The 22,882-nt window shown below is 52.3% G+C and overlaps 1 protein-coding gene across 1 annotated transcript in view; it reads left to right on the top strand.

The window, feature by feature from the left end:
* Nucleotides 1–182: 182 nt before the first annotated feature.
* Nucleotides 183–22,882, top strand: part of CUL4A (cullin 4A) — a 27,347-nt gene continuing 4,647 nt past the window's right edge. The window contains exons 1-16 of the mRNA XM_061435435.1: nt 183–433; nt 1,018–1,133; nt 10,315–10,418; nt 11,169–11,238; nt 12,117–12,190; nt 13,062–13,224; nt 13,456–13,545; nt 14,538–14,620; nt 16,224–16,291; nt 16,742–16,860; nt 18,325–18,517; nt 19,757–19,861; nt 20,098–20,208; nt 20,284–20,369; nt 20,923–21,030; nt 22,228–22,341. Coding sequence (XP_061291419.1) covers nt 280–433; nt 1,018–1,133; nt 10,315–10,418; nt 11,169–11,238; nt 12,117–12,190; nt 13,062–13,224; nt 13,456–13,545; nt 14,538–14,620; nt 16,224–16,291; nt 16,742–16,860; nt 18,325–18,517; nt 19,757–19,861; nt 20,098–20,208; nt 20,284–20,369; nt 20,923–21,030; nt 22,228–22,341 — 1,758 coding nt within the window. The 5' untranslated portion in view covers nt 183–279. The remainder of the gene's footprint in view (nt 434–1,017; nt 1,134–10,314; nt 10,419–11,168; nt 11,239–12,116; nt 12,191–13,061; nt 13,225–13,455; nt 13,546–14,537; nt 14,621–16,223; nt 16,292–16,741; nt 16,861–18,324; nt 18,518–19,756; nt 19,862–20,097; nt 20,209–20,283; nt 20,370–20,922; nt 21,031–22,227; nt 22,342–22,882) is intronic.

Consider the following 22,882-nt stretch of genomic DNA (forward strand, 5'->3'; position numbering starts at 1 on the left):
CGCCTCATTGGCGTGCGGGTGCCCGGCCCCGCCGCTCCCTCGGCTGCTGCGGGTTCCTCACGGACCGCGGCGGACGCGGACTGCGGCGCCAGCGCGCTTGCGGCCGGGTCGGGCCGGGTCGGTTCGGGTCGGGGTCCGGCGCGCTCCGGGGCCTGAGGCGCGGGGTCGGGCCGGGCGGGTAGAGCGGGCGAGCCGGGCGGCGGTTGGGCCGGGCCGGGCCGAGGGAGGCCGGGGCGGAGGCCGGGCCGGGCGGGCGGCGGACGGGCGGAGGCCGCGGCCATGGCTGACGAGACCCCCCGGAAGGGCAGCTTCTCGGCGCTCGTCGGACACACCAACGGCCTCACCAAGCCTGCGTCCCTCGCCGCGGCCGCCGTCACCGCCAAGCCCGGCGGCGCCGGCGGCTCCAAGAAGCTCGTGATCAAGAATTTCCGAGGTGGGTGCGGGGCCGGCGGGCGAGCCGGGGGCGCCCTCGGCCGCCGCCCCGCGCTCCGCGGTCGCCCGGTCGGGGCGGGCCGGGCCAGGCCGGGCGCGGCGGGACCGGAGCTCTCGGCGGGGCGGCGTGGTCACCCCCTCCGCTCGCCCCGGCCCTGCGGCGGCGCGGCCCCCAAGCCCGCGCCTCTGGCCGGTCAGGAGCTCCCGCCTTAGCGTCCTCCCAAGTGGGGGCAGTTGGGGCAACTTCCAGTGTTGAGTAGAGTGTAACTATTCCGCGTCCTTCCGTTTGGGAAGTCCACTCGTTAAGTAAAAGAACAACAAGATTTTTATGTTTTCTACATCCGCTTACACTGGTCATCAGTATTCGATGTGTTTACTTAGCAAAACGAAGGTGGGATGGTTGCAGAGTCTGTCACCCGAGAGATTTATAAACACGGTACCTTGTACTGGGAAAACAATGTCCTGCGTTCCTTAGCTGTACTTTTGAAGCTGCCTTTGAAGTACTTTTTTTGTAGAACGGTTTTTTGAAGACGTGTGATTGTTGGCATGGGTGCCGTTACCTACTGACTCTGTCTGCACTTACAGACAGACCTAAATTGCCTGATAACTACACTCAGGACACCTGGCAGAAGCTTCACGAAGCGGTGAGAGCCATACAGAGCAGCACCTCCATCCGCTACAACCTGGAGGAGCTCTACCAGGTAGGTCCACAGGCGGCTAAGAGCAGAGCTTTACCGAAGGCTCACTGAGACGGAAACCTTCCCTTCCCTTCGAGTGCGGGCATCCTGTTTCCCACTCACCTGACTTTTTATAGTGGTCTAGATAGCGTAACAGTCCAGCTCCGGTGAAACGTGACGCAGCCATGGGTTTGTGGTCCCCAGTGTTGTTTCAGAGACAATAGAGGAGGAGGTAATAGAATCCGAGTATCTGCCTCCAACAGGAACAGTAGGAGTTCTGCGGCATCCTGTCCCGAGTCAAGGAATGTTTTCTGGTTTTGGTGGTTGTGGGATTTTATTTCATTTTCAGGCTTAAGCTGTTGAAAGGTAAATTTAACCCATTTATAGGAGAGAAATGTGTTTCTAAGAGCCATAGGACTTTTAACATTTTCCAAATATGCAGCAAATTATTATCCATTATGTTATATATGAAACTCTTACCTACGTTTTAGGTAATAGAATAGCATTTCTATTAATATATAGCTTTTCTATTAAGAGACTTGAGTTTAAATTTTTTTTCTAGGAGGGTTTGGGGGAGAGTGGATACATGTGTATGTGTGGCTAAGTCCCTTTGCTGTTAACCTGAAACTCCAACAGCGTCATTAACTGGCTGTACCCCAATATGGAGGAAAAAGCTTAACGTTCGATAATTGTAAAAAATAAATAATAAAACCTTTTCATGTTTACATAAGCAATTATGTTATAAAAATTATGAAAACTGCAAAAAGTGCATTGAAGAAAATGAAAATCCCCGATATTTCTACCACCCAAAGAAGACTGCTGTTGAATTTGATGAACATATGTGCCTTCTTTGTCTTAAGTTTAAGTCTGTTGTGTTTTAACCACTTTGTTAAGATAAGGAATGTGTCCTTGAGTAAGTTTTAACAGATGTGTCCACTTGTAGAACAATCTGTCACCACAGACAGTGCCCGGAGGCCCCTGTGTGGCCAGCCACCCCTCCTCACTCCCAGCCCTTGGCAATCACTGACTTGCTGTCGGCACCTTCTGCCATTTCCCGAGCCTCGTCTGAATGGAGCCGTGCCTCTTGCAGTCTCTTGTACCTGGCGCCTCTCACTTAGGGTAGTGCTTCTGCATTTGGTGTGGGCCTTTTGACAGTAACTGGTTTCTTTGTCGCTGAATACTCTGGGTACCGCGGTTGGTTATCGTGAGTTAATGAATGTCTGGGTTTCATAAGACATTTCATAGCTTTTTCAAAGCGGTGTCATGATTTTTTGTCTCTGCCAGTGGCGTGTGAGAGTTTAAGATGCTCCATGTCTATGCCAATGTCTGGTATTGTCAGTCTTTATTCTTGCTGTTCTAGTTTGGTATGTAGCAGAATTTCACCTTGGTTTTAATTTGCAATTCCCTAATGATATTAAGTATCTTTTCTTGTGCCCATTGCCATTCCTTATACCTGCTTTACTGAAGTGTGTGTTCACATCTTCTGCTCATTTTTTATGGTCTTGTTTATTTTCTTACCATCGAGTGTTTGGGGTTATTATGTATTCTGGGTACATATCTTATTTCAGATATTTGCCTCGCACTTATGTTCTCCCAGTTTACAACTTGCCTTTTGAGTCTCAGCTATGGCTTTCAGAGAGCAGAAGTTTTAAATTCTGATGAGGTCTTTGTATCAGTTTGGTCTTTTATGGATTGTGCTTGTAGTGTCTGTCTGAGAGTCTTTGCCTAGTCTAAGGTGGTGTGGATTCTCTCTTATTTCTTTGTGGACATGTTAGGGTTTTCAGTTCCACACTTAGTGTATTGTCTGTTTGCAGGTGAGTAGTTGTATCTCTTGTGGGCTGCACATCCAAGCTCATTGTCCTCCCTGTGGATGTCCGCTTGGCCCAGTGCCGCGTGGCGAGGCGTCTGGGCTTCCCCCAGCGAGCTGCTCTGTCCCTTCGTCAGAAATGGCTGTCCGGATGAGAGCCTGAAGCCTCAAAGTCTGGAGCACTGGCCCTCCAGCTTTATCCTTTTTTAGATAAATTTGTTTTGGCTCTTCTAGGTCCATTGTATTTCTGTATGAATTTTAGAATCTGTTTGCCAGTTTCTCAGAAAGCGTTCTAGGATTTTGGGTGGGATTCTGTGGAATTCTAGGTGAGCGTGGGGAGAGTTGTATCTTGACAACACTGACCCCAGCTGCTCACAAGGGCAGCTCTCGCTTAGTTGGGTCTCAACAGTGTGTTCTAGTTCCATTGCACAGGTCTTGTGAAATTTATCCCTAAAAGCGGCTCATATTTTTATAGTGTTATAAAAGGTGGTATAAATTTTAATTTCTCAATAGTGTGTATAAATACAGATGATTTTGTGCATTGATCTTTTGTGCTGTCTTGCTGATTGCACTTTTTTCTGGTAGTTTTTTTTGTAGGTAACGTTGGATTTTCTATACTGACAGTCACATCACCTATGAATAGAAACAACTTCCCTTCTCCCTTTCTGATCTACATTCATTTTATTTCCTTTTCTTGCCTGATTACACTGAGTAGAGCCTCTGATAGTTAATAGGAATGTGAAGAGCAGGTACACTTGTTTTGTTCTCGGTCTTGGGAAAAAAAGCTGTTAGTCTTTCATCATTTAACATCATGCGATGCTAGCTGTGGGTTTTTCCAGAATACGCATTATCAAGTTGAGGAAGTTCCTCTCTGTTCCTATTTTGCTGAGCACTTTTATCAGAAATACATGTTGGATTTTGATAAATTCTTCTGTGACTGTCGAGGTGGTCGTCTGATTTTTGTATTTTAGTTTGCTAATTACATTGATTGATTTTTCAAATCTTAGACTGGTCTTTCATTCTGGAATAAATCCTGCTTGGTCATGAGTATTATCTTTTTTTATGTATTGTTAGATTCAGCCTGCCAACCGTTTGTTAATTTTTGTATCTGTGATAACAGAGGATATTGATGTATTATTTTCATGTAATGTCTGTGTCTGATTTTGGTGTCAGAGTAATGTTTGCCTCAAAAAATGAATTGGAAATATTCCCTCCTTTACATTTTCTGGAAGACTTTGTATAGAGTTGATATTATTTCTTCTTAAATGTTTGAGAGAATTCCCCAGGGAAGCCATCTTGGCTTCCTTGGTGGAAGGATTTTCAATTACAGGTTTCCTTAGTGGATATGAAACTGTTCAGTTTACTCACCTGTTTGAGTTCACTCTTCTGCTGCGGCGTCTAGTCTGCCGTTAGTGCCATCCAGTGTGATTTTCCCTTGCGTTGTTCTCCTCTCTAGGTGTTCAGTTTGAATCTGGTTTGTATCTTCTCTGTCTCTACTCAACTCTTTTGGCATGTGGACGTGGTTCCATCTCCTCTGCATCCTCATCTGCCAAGCCTTCATTCCGGCTGCTTGGCATGGTTGCTTTTTCTCTCCAGTGAGTTGTGTTCCTCCCTTTGGCCTGTGCGGCAGCTCTGATTGGATGCAGACACTGTGGGTTCTGACTTGTGTGCTGGATGCTTAGTGTTTCTGTGAACATTCTTGAGTTTTGTTCCCGACTTGGTTAACTTATCTGGAGTCAGTTTGACCTTTTAGACTGTTGCCTGTAGGTGTGCCAGGCAGGACTAGAGCATGGTTTTGTCCGGGACTAACCACCCCGCTGCCAACGCAGAACCTTCCTGAGTCCTCAGCTCAGGGCGCCCGCTCTGCAGCCTGGACACTGGACGCCCGAGTGGTCAGTGCTTGTCTGTCTTCTGTCTGCCGAGGTCACTGCCTCTCAGAACCCAGTGTGCAGTGCTTTGAAAACTGCAGTTTTGTGTATTATTTCAGTAGCAGGGTGAGGCTTGTTCTTTTGCTTTGTCTGGGCCAGAAACAAGTGTCCCACCACGTGCCCAAACTCAGGGGCTTTTAATTTAGTAAAATATTACATCTTCTACCTAGGGCTCATTATTGCTCTTTTCCTGGAGATTTGACTGTCTGGTATCAATTGCCCAGCATTTTCTTGGCTGGACTTTTACCCAGGATGTGTTTCATCGTGGTTACCTTGGATACCATCACAGATGGTGTTTCCAGGTGTCCTGGTGGTGTGTCTTGGGACCATGAGGCTCGGGGTGCTCCCCTCACAGTGGCACCACTCCTCCTGGGGGCGTCTCTGGAGGGCCTGAGGGATCAGTGGCTGCCCTTTGGAGGCAGGTGCGCGGGTGGGCACCTGGCCGCTCAGAACTTGGGAGTGGTGTGTGTCTACAGAGTGAGCCGCTCAGGTCCTGTGGTGTAGGTTGGGGGGAGAGTCGGTGGCGTGGCGGGGAGGTTACCCTGGCCTCCGGCGGCGTGGACGGTGCTCACCTTGGGGCCTCAGCATAGAGCCCCAGCTTCTGTGCTGGGGTGGGACGCACTTTGCCAGAACTCTTTTGTTTGATAACAGTCCTCACCAGAGCTTGCAAGGTTGATTCTGCTTGAGGAGGTTTTCGGGATGTTGGAGGGAGCACCTCTTGTTTTGATGTTGACCAGTTTCCCCAGAGCAGCTCTGGCCTCCCCCTCGCAGGCAGCCAGGCCCGCAGAGGCCTCTGCGGAGGCCGAGGGCAGCTTCAGCCCGCCTGCTGCTCCTCGCTTGGCTCTTGTTTGCTGGGAATGGATGTTCTGACCATGATGATGAGCCAGTAGATCCACACCCCACTCAGTTCCTCCTGTGACGTGAGGAGGAGGAGGAGAGTTTGAATACATAGATCTTCTCTGAACTTCGGTGTGAAACCCCAGCTCACTGGAGAAAGTGTATCTGGGTGTCTGTGTCTTAGACCTACCTGTCAGCTCAGTGAAACCGCGGGAACCTGAACATTTTCAAGAAGAGTTTCAGGGGAAGGCTATGTGTTGATTTCAGACTAGATTTTTGTTTTGCTTTTGATTTTTTAAAAAATTGAAGTATTGTTGACTTACAGTGCTGTGCCAGTCTCTGCAGTACAGCGCAGTGAGTCAGTTTTACATACACGTTCTTATATTTTATGTATATGTTCTTATATATACACACATGTATAACACATATATTCTTTTTTTTTTTTTTTAACTTTCCAATATTGTATTAGTTTTGCCAAATATCGAAATGAATCCGCCACAGGTGTACCTGTGTTTAACATTTATATTCTTAATGTTTTTTCACTTGTGGTCTGGCCCAGGAGGTTGGCTCTGGCTCCCTCCACCGCGGCCCTTGTTGCTCATCCATCCTAAGTGTAAGAGTTTGCATCTGCCGACCGCCAGCTCCCAGGCATCCCTCTCATCCCCCCTCCCCCTCTGCAACCTTAAGTCTGATCTGTGTGGATTTCAGGCTGGTTTTGATGCTCAGACTCAAACCTGTCACAGGGAACTTGCACTTGAGAAAAGCCACGCTGCTGGTGCAGAGTCCTGGGGTAAAGTCTCCATGACCCCTGTACTTGCTGAGCTTGGGGAAGGAGAGTGGGGTGGACTTGGGTGCTGGTGTATCCACAAGGTGGATTCGAGAGAGCAAGGAAGCCTGGAAAGTGGGAGATGGGTGGACACTTTATTTGATGGCCTGTTGGAGAGTGTGAAGTAATGGAGAGTGAGTTTAGTGCACGAGTTACTCAGAAACGCAGTATTCAAGTTCACATAGCTTAGGCTTAACAGCAAGGATTCTGTAATTCAGCAACTTGGTCACTCCTGGAAGTCAGTCTTCTGTATGAGGGAATCACATCCCGGCTTGGGACTGGGGCTGGGAGGGTGGGCGTCCTGTCCTCTTGGAGTCTCCTGGGCCTCCCTATCCTTCGTTCCATACTCAGGCCCATTTTTGCGCTGCTCTTCACTGGTTTCTCGTGGGCAGGAACCTGGGGAGACAGCATCCCGTGCGGTGGGCTTGTAGAGTTCAGACACGCCTGGCACCCACTCCGGTGACCAGGGCGGGGCGGCTGGAGGAGGCAGCTCGCCGCCGAGGCCAAGGGCAAGGCCTGGCCGCTCCTTCCGTGCAAGGGCCGGGGGCGCGGTCTCCCCGGCTGCTCCTTCCGTGCAAGGGCCGGGGGCGCGGTCTCCCCCGGCCCTGGAGGGCGGTGTTTGTTTTTCACTTTTCCCCCTTCCCGCTGGTTTGCTCCTGGACGTGGGAGGCGCTCTCTCAAGGGCAGTGTTTTGCTGGGACACTCGTCTGTCCTGACACAGATAAGCCTGTGCAGAGCGGGTGTGGCGCTGTGGGGAGGGAGGCAGGGCTGGGAGATTGACGGGCCGCCCAGCTGACCAAGGAAAACCCCTTCGGTCTGCTGCCCGTGGGACCCAGGTCCTGCTCTCCCTCTCTGGGCGCTGCGTCCCCTAGACCCCTGTGCTGCCCACATGGCCCCACGGGGGGGCTTCGTGCACCCAGAGAGGGATTTCTAGATCTCCAAGTGTGACTAAACCTCCTGAACTAGTTCTAAGGAGAAGGGCCTGCAGTGTCCCTGCCCCGCCGGCCCCCCCTGCGGGGGCAGAGCAGGTGACAGGGCTCCTGTAACACGAAGACGCCAGCAGTGACTCAGCAGAGGCTGGATGACGGCACCCGGCCGGCCTGGTGCCTCGGGGCTTGGCTCCAGATTCCAAGTTAAAAACAGTCTCAGTGGACTTTATGCAAATAGTGAGCACATGCCAAACAGGGCACATACGAGGGGGAGCTGGTTACAGAATTCACCACAAAGCTCCTAGCCTGGAAAAGGTGGTTTTGAAGACACTGACACTTGCCTCAGGAACTGGAGCATTCAGAAAATGCTTCTGATAAGATGTTCTTCTTTGAAGGACACACACCACTGAGTGTATCTTGATTTTTACCAAAGGATATATGTTTTCTTCATGTATTATAGTAAAAACTTAATTTGTAATAATTATATTTGTAAACCCAGGCTTCAGCAATATGTGAACCGTGAACTTCCTGATGTTTAAGCTGGTTTTAGAAAAGGCAGAGGAACCAGAGATCAAATTGCCAACATCCGCTGGATCATGGAAAAAGCAAGAGAGTTCCAGAAAAACATCTATTTCTGCTTTATTGACTATGCCAAAGCCTTTGACTGTGTGGATCACAATAAACTGTGGAAAATTCTGAAAGAGATGGGAATACCAGACCACCTGACCTGCCTCTTGAGAAATCTATATGCAGGTCAGGAAGCAACAGTTAGAACTGGACATGGAACAACAGACTGGTTCCAAATAGGAAAAGGAGTACGCCAAGGCTGTATATTGTCACCCTGCTTATTTAACTTATATGCAGAATACATCATGAGAAACGCTGGACTGGAAGAAACACAAACTGGAATCAAGATTGCCGGGAGAAACATCGATAACCTCAGATACACAGATGACACCACCCTTATGGCAGAAAGTGAAGAGGAACTAAAAAGCCTCTTGATGAAAGTGAAAGTGGAGAGTGAAAAAGTTGGCTTAAAGCTCAACATTCAGAAAACGAAGATCATGGCATCCGTCCCATCACTTCATGGGAAATAGATGGGGAAACAGTGGAAACAGTGTCAGACTTTATTTTTCGGGGCTCCAAAATCACTGCAGATGGTGACTGCAGCCATGAAATTAAAAGATGCTTACTCCTTGGAAGGAAAGTTATGACCAACCTAGATAGCGTATTCAAAAGCAGAGACATTACTTTGCCAACAAAGGTTCGTCTAGTCAAGGCTATGGTTTTTCCAGTGGTCATGTATGGATGTGAGAGTTGGACTGTGAAGAAGGCTGAGCGCTGAAGAATTGATGCTTTTGAACTGTGGTGTTGGAGAAGACTCTTGAGAGTCCCTTGGACTGCAAGGAGATCCAACCAGTCCATTGTGAAGGAGATCAGCCCTGGGATTTCTTTGGAAGGAATGATGCTAAAGCTGAAATTCCAGTACTTTGGCCACCTCATGCGAAGAGTTGACTCATTGGAAAAGACTCTGATGCTGGGAGGGATTTGGGGGCAAGAGGAGAAGGGGACGCCAGAGGATGAGATGGCTGGATGGCATCACTGACTCGGTGGACGTGAGTCTGAGTGAACTCCGGGAGTTGGTGATGGACAGGGAGGCCTGGCGTGCTGCGATTCATGGGGTTGCAAAGAGTCGGACACGACTGAGCGACTGAACTGAATGACTAACTACTGGAACAAAAGTCTTTGTTAGGACATTATACCCCCTTTTTTTTTTTAAGAGGGAAAAGATCAGTAGATCTTGGAGTGAATTATAAAACCATTAAGTTTGAGAAAGGAAGTGAAGGATATAGAAAGAAAACGTGGATGGGAACCCGTTGTTCTCATTAACACACAGAATGTAAGGGAAAGGTATTCTTGTTTTCTTATTCCATGTTCTCTTTTGAACCTTATAAGTGTGCATGTGTTTTGTATATTATGTATTTCTTTACATAATTATTTTCTTTATCACTATAAAAACGTAAGTTGCCGTTATATTTGAGTAAAGATTCTAAAATGTGTCCGTTCTGTATATCCCACATACTTTTTTAAACTGTTCAGAAATAGGCAGTAGAAACACTGCATTTCTCTTTATAGTATTTCATATTTGGATTGGATCAGATGCTGATTTTGTACATGAGATTTGAAAGAAAATTCTATTAGAACTGGTATGAATATACAAGTATTATTTCTTTGAAGTGGAGCGATAATATTCTGTGAAAATTGTTTCCGCCACAAACACTTGTTTCCTCATTAATTTAAGCCAAGTTTGAGGGTCACCCCACACGCGGGCCTTGGTTCCTGAGCTCCTTCTGGACCGTCACCCACTCGGGAGCCTGAAGGGCCCTGGTTCTCCTGTCCCCGCCCCTGCCGTGGGTGGTCTCAGAGTCTGGAGCAGGTGTTTCTGGCCGGTTTCACATTGTGATCCTCGGGGTTGGCTCACTCCTCCCTGCAGCCCCACCGCAGACAAGGGCCCATGGGCTCAGGCCCATTTTGGTCCTCAAGTGAGTGGAGTGCAGCCAGGATCAGAGGCTGCTCAGCAGGGAGCCTGGGGGAGTCTGGAGAAGCCTGGCCTGGGGCGCGCCCCCTCGGGGCCCCATCCTCGGGCAGGCGTCGGGGCGCCGTCGCGTCCGTGCTCTGGGTCCCTGCTGTTGTGGGCCACTCCGCTGGTCTCCGGTGTTCCAGCAGTGGTGGCCCTGAGTCACTGTGAGGGTGTAGCCTGTGTGCGTGGTGGAGGGGCGCCTTTCTGTTGCGATTATAGCTGTTTGCACAAATACACTTTTTTAAAGCACAAGTTTGTCATTCGTAGCGAATAACTGGTTATTCCTTTTGTCTTCAGGCTGTTGAAAACCTTTGTTCCCACAAAGTGTCCCCCACGCTCTACCAGCAGCTGCGCCAGGCCTGCGAAGGCCACGTCCAAGCACAGATCCTTCAGTTCAGAGAATATCCTTTTTTTATTTAGGCGATTCCTGTTCATTACCTAAATATTTTGAAAGTGAACGTTAATAGAATAAAGAATAAACGAATATCCTTAATATTAAAACAAAAACTTTTAAAATTCTCTTTTATTTATGGAAACAAAACCTTGCACTTATATCATACAACCCAACAAAACAGATTTTTTTGAAGTGGAATTTTTTTACCTTTAAACTTCTTTGCTGATAAAGTGAAAGTGTCCGTTTCTTAAGACTGGTTTGAAGTATTTAGGAAACATTCTGAAAAATATCTTAAAGTTTGAGTTCTGCTATTCTTTATTCTTGTTCTTAAAACTCTTGTTGGTTTTCTGTGGCTTATAACCGGTTGCCACAAACTTGGCCACATGAAGCAACCCTTGCCTGTCTACTCACAGTGTGCAGCTGGGGGCTCAGTGGTTTTCAGCTCAGGGCCTCGCTGCCTGAAACCATCCTGGGCCTTTGCTGTTGGCAGCAGGCCCACTTCCTCCCTCTGGGTCCGGACGCGGGCAGGGGAGGGAAGGGTACAGGGCAGGCGCGAAGGGATGAGGCAGGTGCATCACACTTCGCAGGGGCGTGTGGGGACTCAGAAACCACACTGGTGGCTTCTGAGCTTCTGGTCTTTCAGTAATCTGAGTACTAAATAGATGCGGTAGTCTGTGGTGAAGAGAGCTGAAATTAAGAGGTAAAAACTGCAGTAAATGAGCCTGTGTTTCGGAAGCTTTCCTTAGCAGCCCTGCACAGACTCGCTAGACAGTGTGTTGTTTCTCAAGAAGATGAACACGTGCTGGCAGGATCACTGCAGACAGATGGTGAGCTTGCCGACGGCCTCTGCGGTGCTGGCGGCCTGGGCGCCTCCTCCCTGTGCCAGCCTCGGTGCACGGGCAGGGCAGGGCAGGCGGGTCGTGAGCGGGGCTTGGGGTCTGTCCTGTTCAGGGCCTTCAGACCACACACACAGGTAGCCCCGGGCCTGGGATTCCTGGTGAGCCTCTGAAGTTTTCCTTGATCTCAGTTTGTGCCTGAGAATCAAGCCCGAGTCCCAGAGCTTCCCAGTGCCTATGGACAGCGGGCTTAGACTTAGGGGCTGTGTTGATTCTGATTTGGCTTCATGTGTGTGAGTTTTCAGGGTGGCCTGGCTGAGTTAGGAGAGGGGGAGCAAAGGCAGTGTCAGTAGCTCTCCCGAGTGGGTCGGATGCTTTTGTTTCCTAACGGAGGTAAGTGGTGACAGCAAGAGAGTCTCTTCCAGGCCAAGCACCGTGTGAGTGATAGAAACAGGCGAATGTCTGTCAGGAAGGTTCTGTTTACTTGTGTGAGCAAAGCTCCTGGACAGAGTCTGGGGAGCTCCCTGAGAGGAGAGTCCTGGGCCCCCACACCCCCTGAGCCTGCAGAGCCAATTGAGGGCTGCGTGCCCATGTGCCCACATGCCAGGAAGGAATGCTGGAGCCCAGGCTAAGGGCATTGAGCACATCAGTGAGGAAGGGACTGAGCTCACATGTGTCTCGGAGGCTGAGTGCTGTGAAATCGCTCGTCAGGTTTTCTGGATGAAAGAGGAAAAGCCAGCACCAAGGGGAACAATTAGATTCAGGGATGTCAATCCTGAGGGTCTTGGTGAGGCAGCCGTGTTAGATCTGAGACAGCAGCATGACCGCTCAGAGGCCTGGGGTGGACTGACTTGGCCCTCTGCCCCCAGATCATGATCCGGAGTATCTTCCTGTTCTTGGACCGCACGTACGTGCTGCAGAACTCCACGCTGCCCTCCATCTGGTGAGTGTCTGCGCTGTGGCTGCCACGCATGTCCAACCGTCTGTCTGTCCTCCGTGCCCGCCGGGCCCCTTGGTGGACCTCAGCCTGGGGCACCCATCTCTGAGGGGTGGCCACCGAGCTGGCAGCTGGCAGTCCCACGTGGTCTCCTGCGGGCGATGGAGTCCCGGGACGGGGCCCGGCAGGCTCAGTCTCCGCCACTCACTCTCCTCTGGGGGTGCTGAGCGTGGGAGCCTGGCTTCCCCCTGCTCCCCACGCAGGGCCTTGGGGGCCGTGTGAGCGGACCCTGCGCCCCTGTGCCTCCCGAGCAGCTCGGCCTGTGTGGGAGCCTGCCCCAGCTCACCCGCAGCCCTCCTGGCCTCCATCCACATGGACAGTCACTCCTGATTCGGGTGCTGTGCCCGGGTCACATGGCTTGTGGGCGGCAGAGGGGGTGAGGGCGTGTCCTGCTGGCTGAGTGGGAGCTGCTGGAGCCCGAGCTGACATATCAGCTTCCAGAAGAGGGTGCCTGCGGCCATGGCCAAACTTCCTCCTGGATCCTTGGGCAACGGGCTGAGGACGGGCGGTGGGCTCTGCTTTGCATCCTCGTTCTGTGGTCCTGCAGCACAGACAGATGCAGCAGCTGGAGCACGGGCTGGGGGGACACCGAGGACAGGAGACCCCAGGCCCCGGGCAGGGTGGGGGACCCACTGATTCACGCAGGAAACAGGCCGCCTGGATGAGGGAAGAAGCACAAGGTGTGCCAGACTGTCAAAGAGGAAAATTAAAAACAAAAAAGTTGACATTTCCCCAACGAGTTAGCAAGTAAGTGTGTCTGGAGCTTCACCCCAAATTTGTAAAGAGTGAACCTAACACGTTTTTTCTGTTTGTGCAGGGATATGGGGTTAGAGCTGTTTAGAAACCACATCATCAGTGATAAAATGGTCCAGACGAAAACCATTGATGGCATCCTGCTGCTGATCGAGCGGGAGCGGAGCGGCGAGGCGGTGGACCGCAGCCTGCTGCGGAGCCTGCTGGGCATGCTGTCCGACCTCCAGGTGGGCCCAGCCGCCAACCCCCCGCCACAGACGGGGTCAGACCTCGGTGGAGACCACACCGTTCACGCGTTAGCTGAAAATGCAGGAGTGTTTTCCCTCTCCACCCAGGGCGAGAAGGGAGCCACCCCCAAGCAGGGGCGTGGCAGTGCAGCCAGCCGCCCTCGCCGTGGGGTCAGCCTTCAGGATGAGAGGCTTTGCTATAATTGGCCAGTAACTCTGCTCATTTTTTAGGTATATAAAGACTCATTTGAACTGAAATTTTTGGAAGAAACAAATTGTTTATATGCTGCAGAAGGCCAAAGGTTAATGCAAGAAAGAGAGGTGAGTCGCCGAGACGTTTGTGAAGCGCCTTACTTCGTTTTCACAGATGTGTATCCAGGTGTGATTTCTAAGCATCTGTCTTTTCACACAGGCGAACATTCCACTGAAAATCTTCTGAAAGCTACAATCTAGTTTTAATTCCCAGTAATGAGGTTCTTTCTTAGTATTTTGAGGGTTTAATCCGCCCCCCTTTAGAAACTTTTCCATTGTTGTCCCCCCATTAAAAAAGCCAGAAAAGCAGCTTCTAATGTACATAAAGGAGCTCAAGATGAAAGAGTATGATAAAAGATAATTGTGTGTGTGTGTGTGTGTGTGTGTTGGGGGGCGGGGTGCCTGTGCTAAGCCGTTTGCGGGATCTTAGTTCCCAGACCAAGGATTGAACCGTGCCCCCTGCAGTGGAAGCGTGGAGTCCTAACCACTGGACCGCCAGGGAATTCTCTAAAGATAATGCTTAAATATGAAAGATAAACCCGATATGTTAACAATTTTCGTCTGTGTGAGACATTGAAAAAAATGACCCTAAAAGCCATGGGGGAATACCAGGTGACGGTAATCAAACCCCAGAACCTCTCTAGTTTCTTGGGTCTTAGAGCCCAACCCAAAAGGAAGCCCGGGGGCCAGCACAGGCTGCGGGGCAGTTCACGTCCGCGGGCCAGGGCCTCAGGGACCCTGCCACGGCCCCTGCTGTGCAGGCAGGCGGCAGCACGGGCGCCCGTCACCCCGGAAACTCAGAGTGGGGTTTGAGATCTCCTGCAGCCACCCTGGGCCTCTGCAGAAAGCGTGTGATTGGCGTTCGCTGGCCGCGCCGTGCGTGGATGGGGTGCTGTGACCTAGCCCGGGCCCTGCGTCCCTTCCCCACTCCCATCAGTCGGTGTTCCAGTTTGGCTTGCGTGCAATTCTGCTTTTTCTTTTACTAAAGCAATGTTTGAACTTCTTGGGTCACATGAAGAATGTGTTTTGTTGCTGATGTGTTTCAATGTTCTTTCTGGAAGGTTCCAGAGTATCTTGACCACGTGAGTAAGCGCTTGGAGGAGGAGGCGGACCGTGTGATCACATACCTGGATCACAGCACACAGTGAGTGCGGCTCCGGGCTCCATCTGGTGGCCTCCTGGGGACGATGTCCCCTCCACTTCCCGACACACAGGTGTCACAGACTCGCTCGCTGCTCTCTGACCCTGGACGTATTTTTGGTCCTCGAGCAGCTTATTACTCGTGATTATTCAGCAGTCGTAAGTCACGCTGACCAAGTTGCCTGTCTTGAGTTCCTGTCCAGAGGAGTGATTCGGGCAGAGATACTTCGTGTCTCTTTACCATTTTTAATTTACGTTATGACTCTGTCATTTATAAAAATGTTAATGGGGTATCACTGAATGTAGGCGGTTTTGGTTGTAAACTTTGGTTGGACATCTGATGTACTGATGTAGCTGTAATTTTGCTACTCAGTCCCATTATCTTCTCATTTCATTTAATTTTTTTGTCTAAATCGATGCGTATCTAGGGAGAAGTTCAAGGGAAAGTTTTTTGAGTGTCTGTGTCAGGCACATAATGTTTATTCAAGTGAGGAAGGTCCGAGCAGAAACGTGGGAGATGGAAGAGAGAGATGTCCTAAGAGGGGAAAGCACTGAACTGTGTGGGTCGTGGTGGCTGGTGGGGGCGGGGGCGGCAAAAGGGAGGGACAGTGTGACGGCTCGAGAGGACAGAGGGCCGGAGCAGAAGCGCTGCCCCCACACACGGAGCTGGAGGTGCCACGGGGACCACGGGGGTGGCTGCAGCAAGACAGAAGACTGTCTGGCGGGACGCCTCAGCCTGCAGCGCCTGGTGCCCGGCCCCGTGGCTGCTCCTGCTGCTCAGGCGCCCCTTGGGTGCAAGTGCTGCAGAAGAGCCCACCCTCCCCGTCTCACCGAGAAGTGACCGCAGGCTAAGCAGAGGACTTGTAGAGGAGGGCGGTTCCTGGCTTAGGGTTTTGAGGAGCACTGAGGTGGCTTCTGCAGCGTCAGATGACTCAAAGGTCATCGAGTAAAAGGTGATTTTCAGAGAAAGCAGACTCAAGAGGCCAGTAAACGAGCCCGGGCTGCCGCCGCCTCCCCAAGGCGTCAGCACAGCTCGAAGCTGAGCCCTCGGTGCCTGGAGCCCAGGTAGCTGCCGGCCTCTGGGGCTGCCATGAGGGCCACTCGAGGTGGTGCAGGGAGAAGTCCCTCGAGTGGGCCCAAGGTTAGTAGTCCTGGGAGTGCAGTAGGGCTCTGATCTCTGAGAGCAGAGCTCAGCGAGCAGAGGCCTGGACCCCAGAAGGGCGCTGTGTCCCCGTGTGCAGGGGACAGCCCACATGCCCGCCTCCAGGATGTCAGGTTCTCTGTTGCGTGTGACACTCCCAGACTCTGTAGGGAGTCAAGTTTTGATGTGTGATCCTGGGATGACGCAGGTGGAAGTGAGAACAGGGGCCGCTGGGGTGGCGGGGGGGCTGTGGGACCCAGTGGGGCGGGACTGAGGGCAGCGGTCCAGGAGCCCCAGGGACTGGAGCTCAGCTGGCCGGAGCGCGAGGGCCGCCGGCAGCCCCTCTGTGCGCGGGCGCCCCGTCTGCTGCCGCCCTCCTCGCTGGACTCAGCAGCCCGAGGCCGGGTCAGCGCTGGCGTTGTCCCGTCCCTCCTGGTTGATGGGCTCCTCGTGCACCACCCCCCAGGAAACCACTGATCGCCTGTGTGGAGAAGCAGCTCTTGGGAGAACATTTAACAGCAATTCTGCAGAAAGGTAGATTTCCCACCACTCGTGTGTGCACTGACCGCTTGTCCTGCGTTCAGTAAGAGGGTTGGAGCAGCGCTGTGACACCGTGGGGCCGTTGGCTGTAACACAGTCACTATGAGTCACCGAAGGGGGTGGCCCTCAGCCCGTGGGGGGCTTGGTTACTAGCTGTGTTGAAGGAGTGGGCAGGGAGCACGGACGGTTTGGGCTAAAGTCACAGGAGTCTGTTGGGGCTGAAAGACCCCAGCCTCTGGCGGGCAGACAGCCTCGCTGTGCTCAGGCCTGGGCTGACCACGAGCGTGGACGTGTGGCGGACAGCCAACGGGCCCGAGGGCTGCCCCCTGCCTGCGCGGTGGTCCCGGGGAGCGAGCAGACCTGGCCGCATGCCCTGGGCTGGCGGTGCGGGTTCAGTGCCTCCGTCCACCTGCCGCCAGAGCTAACACTGCCGTGTGATTTCAGGGCTGGACCACCTGCTGGACGAGAACCGAGTGCCGGACCTCACACAGATGTACCAGCTGTTCAGCCGTGTGCGGGGTGGCCAGCAGGCGCTGCTGCAGCACTGGAGCGATTACATCAAGGTGTGTGTGCCCCTGGGCGGGTGGGGCTTGTGGGGCCACCTGGGCCCCGGGCCACAGAGCTGCCTTGGCTCCTTCAAGGTCAGGGGGGCCTAGCTGGACCTGCCCATCGCCTTCTGGGTCCCTTGAGCACATGGTCTTGGGGATAAATAGCATCCAGGTGTGAACGTTTTAAAAGTTGCTGTTTGGCCGTTTGTTGTCAGCATTAAGTACTAGCGGAGTGCTGTAGCTGTGATTTTCAAAAAGTTGCCTTTGTGAATCTACTGTTGAAACATGATTTCACGCTTGGCTCAGTGGGAACTGTTACACAGTTTGGTATGTCTGGGTAGGGTGTATGCGGCTTTGTTTCCTAGAAATCCAGGATTTATGCGTGTTTTGGTTATAAAAAGGCAACAGGAGTGATCTGTGTGGTGCTGGGCTTGGCTGGTGCACACCCGGCGAGGTGTAGGTGAACTTGTGGTCCATCTGGATGAGCAGACGTGAACTGTGTCAGGGCCGGGGTCCTGGTTGTGCTGCTGCTCGGTTGGGGCCTGTGTGTCAGCGTCAGGGACCAGGCTGAGCACGCAGGCACACGTTCACTCTTCTCGAGGCACGTGGGTCTGTAACCATCAGGAAGAAGCTTCAACTCAGTAGGAAAGACGACGGGAACAGTCGGGCCTGCGTGTGGAAAGCTTGTACACACACACGCACCCCCAAGATCTTGTGCCGCTGTATTGAGCTGAGAGGCAGAAGTGACTCAGGCCGGGCCAGCGCTGGGCTTTATGCCAGGAGAGGCCGTGGGCGTCGAGGGTTCTGCCGCCCAGGGGTCCTGAAAGAGCGGGCACGGGTCCTGACATAGGAGGGCAGCTTTGCAGCATCCAGTCTGGGCAGGAGACGTTGGATCGTGAACCTGCCCGAGTGTCTGCTGAGGACGAGCTGTGACACTCCCCCCACCCCTGCAGGCCGCGCCAGGCCCTCTCCCGAAGCCTCTGTGCCGCTTCACCTGGGCCTTCCCGCCAGTGTCTGCCCCCGCGTGCGCCTCTGACGTGGAGCTCCTTGAGTGTCCTGCGGAAGCCAGCAGTTTGTGTGGTCAGATAGCCAGCTGTTATTGTCATACAGACTTCTAGTCGTGTTTAAATAGCCATTCTTAAATAAAAATGCAGGCTGAAAAGCAGAGTCTAAACCACAGTTAGAAGTGAAAGAGAAAGAACTATAGTTAGAAAGTCCAAATAGGTGTAGACGGTTAAGAGAATTAATTTCTGTTTGAGGGAGTTACAAGTAAAAGTTCTTCCAGAAGCAGAATTGTAACCCTAAAGGCTAGTTGGCATACCCACTAAATTTTTAGAATGTGGACTAAATTTGTGAAACTTCTGGAGTGATTCAGCATTAAATACTGGAAGTGATTAATTTGTTAAGCATTGTGATTGTTTGATAGCAGGAGAGAAACTGCTGTATCAGAGCCCTGCTGCTGACCTCTGTGTTTTGCAGACTTTTGGGACAACGATCGTCATCAACCCTGAAAAGGACAAAGACATGGTGCAGGACCTGCTGGACTTCAAGGACCGCGTGGACCACGTGATAGACGTGTGCTTCCAGCGGAGCGAGAAGTTCGTCAACCTGATGAAAGAGTCCTTCGAGACGTTCATCAACAAGCGGCCCAATAAGCCTGCGGAGCTGATTGGTAGGAAAGCACAACTCATGCAGAGGCTTCCCCAAGAGCAGGCGCCTCGCGAGGAGGACGGCCCGCGCCTTAAAAGGACAGCCTTTCCGAAAACCGCAGGCACCAGCGTGTGCTGTGTGTCGGATCCGCGTGTGAGCGCGTGGCGTGTGCTGTGTGTCGGATCCGCGTGTGAGCGCGTGGCGTGTGCTGTGTGTCGGATCCGCGTGTGAGCGCGTGGCGTGTCCATCGGGAGCGCGTGGTGGTAGTTTCGTGACAACATGGAGCCTGACATCACAGGAGCGGGACGAGACGAGCAGCTTTATCCTTGCCTGCACGGTCCCGGCCCCAGAGCTCCTCCTGCCCAGAAACTGGCCTGGGTTTGTCGTGTAGGAATGTTAGGAGGGTAACTGTTGACCTCTCGATAGCGTGTGATAGGAGATAGCTGTTCAGTCCCGACCTTGTATCCTCCAGTCAGTGTAAAATGTGGTGGGATTGATTGGCATCTCTTTTAAATGATCCCTTTGTATACTTATTTCATGATAGCATCAAAATATACTCAGGATTCATGGAGTCTCATCAGTGAAGCAGTTTTTTTGGAGTTGTCCAGAGGCGGCGGGCAGGGAGGTGTGAGGCAGTGGTGCAGGGCTGTTGAGGTGCCCGGTAGGAAAGCGGAGGGCACAGTACAAGTGTGCACGTTTGCGACATTCAGGATGAAGAACGATAAGGGGCAGAGCTAAGAAGAGCCAGCAGGAGGAGACGCTCAAAGGCACCTGTTTGATTTGGCCTTTGGCCACTTTATAGACTCTGGTTTCTCTAAAGACACATTCAGACGCTCGGGAGCTCGGATTCTCCCTTCCTCCGGGCAGGTCGAGGTGGCCTGTGCGTCTCAAAAGCAGGAGGGCAGGCAGAGCCACTCTGTCCCTGCGGGGTCGGCCCTGAGAGGAGTGCTTCCGTGTAAGGAAGCCTTGCCCGCGTCTCAGCACATCCTGCTGGCGGGCTGCTCCGGTTTCTGGAGCAGTCGTGTGCCAAGAAGCTCCAGTGTGGGACCACAGGGTGTGTTCTCAGGTGCCTTGAAAGCACACATCTTAGAACATCAGGTGTTTGCCTTTTTGTTACATAATAACATGTCATTTTGGGAAAGTTCCAAGTGTTATGTTCAGTTTTTTCTTGGAGAAATGAAAGATCTTCCTTTTTGTATTTAGAATATATATTGTATTGTATAGTGAATGCTTATTTTTCAAATAACTTCATCTCTTACAGCAAAGCACGTAGACTCAAAACTGAGAGCAGGGAATAAGGAGGCGACGGACGAGGAGCTGGAGCGGATGTTGGACAAGGTCATGATCCTGTTCCGGTTCATCCACGGTGAGCTGGGCTCCAGGCGTGCATCCGCAGTGCCCCGCCAGCCCGTCTCTTCCCTGCCCATCGACACAGGACCAGGGTGGCGGCTGCTGTGGACAGAGCAAGGGTGTTTGTGGGGATTCAGCAGGAAGAGCTGGCTCACACGTGCGTGTGCTCGCCTCTTGGGCTGAGTCAGCCGCTGAGGTGAACATTTTCACGGCAGCTGTCAAACGTCTTACATGGTTCTTGCTTATAAATAGGTAAAGACGTGTTTGAAGCATTTTACAAAAAAGATTTAGCAAAAAGACTCCTGGTTGGAAAAAGTGCCTCTGTCGATGCTGAAAAATCTATGTTGTCGAAGCTGAAGCACGGTAAGCACCTGGGGGTGGGGTGAGCGCCCGCACGCAGGGCCTCCCTGATCCTCACCCACCATCCGCTTTGTCCAGAGTGCGGGGCCGCGTTCACCAGCAAGCTGGAGGGCATGTTTAAGGACATGGAGCTCTCCAAGGACATCATGGTTCATTTCAAGCAGGCAAGTTGTGTTCAAGTGTAATGGCTTTTTAAAAAATACGCTACTTTAAATTCTGTGAAATGATTTTGTACTTAAGTATGTGAACTATGTAAAATCCTTATCTTTAAAAATTACACTGTTAATGTTTCACATATTCGAAACACTTCAAAATGAAAAAGAAACATAACCCCTGGGGATTCCCTGTCGGTGCAGTGGTTAGGACCCCAGGCTTCCACTGCTGAGTGCCCAGACTCAATCCTCAGTCTGGGAACTAGGGTCCTGCCAGCTGTGTGATGCAGTTGGAAAAAAAGAAAAGAAAAGTAATTCCTAAAAGTGCACTTGAAACTCTGGCTTAAATGAGTTTAATGACCCATATTTGGGACAAAGTTAAAGAAAAACTTTGCTGGTGGCTTAGAGCAGGGTGTGCGGCTCCAGTGGACTGTGTTCCAGGGACTCAGACAAGTGAAAGCACGAGGTGAGCGTAGCCTGGAAACGGGTCACTCAGTGTCTAGAGGTTAATTCTTTCGGGTGCTCTTCTAAAGTGACCATCTGTCTTGGTTTCTTGTGTTTGCAGTACATGCAGAATCAGAGTGACCCGGGCTCCATAGACCTGACTGTGAACATACTGACCATGGGCTACTGGCCGACATACACACCCATGGAGGTACACCTGACTCCAGAGGTGAGTGCTCTCAAGAACCAGCAGCCTAGTTTTCACACACTAGTGCTCCAGGGCCCCACGCACCTCGGGGAGTGTTGAAATCACACGCTCGCTGAAAACCCTGACCATCGGTGTCATCTCTGGGAGCAGCGTTCACAGTGGACGCTCCTCGTCTCTGTCCGCCGGCTGCCTGTCACAAAGGCGCTGGTTTACCTCCTGTGTGGGAGCCTCGGGCTTCCTTGGCTGATGCTCCCACCCGACATACCAGAGCCAGGCCCTGAGAGGGCAGGGACAGCGTGTGTGTGGCTGACATGGGCCCTCTGAGGGGGATGGGGTGTGTCTGCCGGCGTGGGCCCAGGGCCTCCAGGGAGGACAGCTGGGCCCAGGGCCCGGGCACCCGGGCAGACGTGCTGCTGCCTGGATTCGCCCTTCCTGTTCACAGGGCAGAGTCTCCTGGAGTCTCCCGCTTCTGGCCCTCTAGCCAGTGTCTTGTTGCGTCCTCTCCTCCGTTTGCTCTTGCCTGCACCCCGAATGCACATGTTCCCCGGAAGCCCCAGCTCCATCCCTCTCAGCCTCCAGCCTGTGTCTCGAGTCCCCCCACCCCGGGACTGTCGCGGCTGTCCCAGACTCAGCGCCCCCTCCCACATCTCCCCACGCGATGGGACGGGTCTGCACCCCTCCCCACACTCAGCCCGGCGCTCTCACACTCCCGGGGCTGGTGTGACCCTGCAAGTAGACGCTCTTCCCCGGAAAACCTCCACGCCCCGTCTGTCCCTGCTGGTTGACACTCGTCTCTCCCCCCTCCCTCCGCCCAGGGCATGCCTGCACATGCGGGCACTGCAAGAGTGGTCAGGCATGGAGGGGTGGCAGGGACGGGCCAGAGTCCTAGGGCCTCCCTGGGACAGGAGGAGCTGCAGCAAGGGTCATCCCACCAGACATGGCCGGACAAGAGCACGGGCTCTGGCCACGCCTGGGCACAGAGGCTGCAGGGGGGCCGAGGGAGCCTGCAGGGCTCGGGAGCGGGTGCAGGCCCCACCGCCCCTGGAAGGAGTTGTTGAAATGACGGCAGCACGGGGCCGCGTGCAGGTGGGCCGCTGTCAGTACACGGAGCAGGCCTCATTCGGCCCAGCAGTGGCTTAGGAACTTGCACACTGAGCCGATGGTAGTGTCAGAGTAAGCGTGTGCAGCATAATCACACTCGTTTTCCTTTGCTGACAGATGATCAAGCTCCAGGAAGTGTTTAAGACGTTTTATCTGGGGAAGCACAGTGGGCGGAAGCTGCAGTGGCAGACGACGCTGGGCCACGCGGTGCTGAAAGCGGAGTTCAAGGAGGCAAGTCCTGTGTCTGTCACTTTTTATGTTTTTGAAGCACATTTGTGAAAAGAATGTTTTTAAATTGCCATTAGACTTTGGTAGAAAGGAAGAAAGGTAGAAAGGAAGGGATTATTCAATATAACTCAACACTGGCTTTTCAAAGTCAGTAAAATGAAGTGATCGAAGGGCTAATACTTTAATCAATAAAATTAATGATGTATTCTCACCTGATGATTAGTTAGGAGTGTCTCAGCACGCTCGCACACAGGCTAATCAGGATGTCTTTTCACCTGGTTTCTAGTTAGGAGTGTTTTAGCACGTCCGCGCACAGGCTTGTCAGGGCATTTCCTCCCCTGGTAACTAGTCAGTAACTATCTCAGCACACCGCACGCAGGCTAGTCAGGGCATCTCCTCCCCTGGTGACCAGTCAATAACCGTCTCAGCACACCGCACGCAGGCTCGTCAGGGCGTCTCCTCCCCTGGTGACTAGTCAATAACCGTCTCAGCACACTGCACGCAGGCTCGTGAAGCCGTCTCCTCCCCTGGTGACTAGTCAATA

This window comes from Bos javanicus, chromosome 12, assembly GCF_032452875.1.
Source record: "Bos javanicus breed banteng chromosome 12, ARS-OSU_banteng_1.0, whole genome shotgun sequence".
In the NCBI taxonomy this organism is placed as follows: domain Eukaryota; kingdom Metazoa; phylum Chordata; class Mammalia; order Artiodactyla; family Bovidae; genus Bos; species Bos javanicus.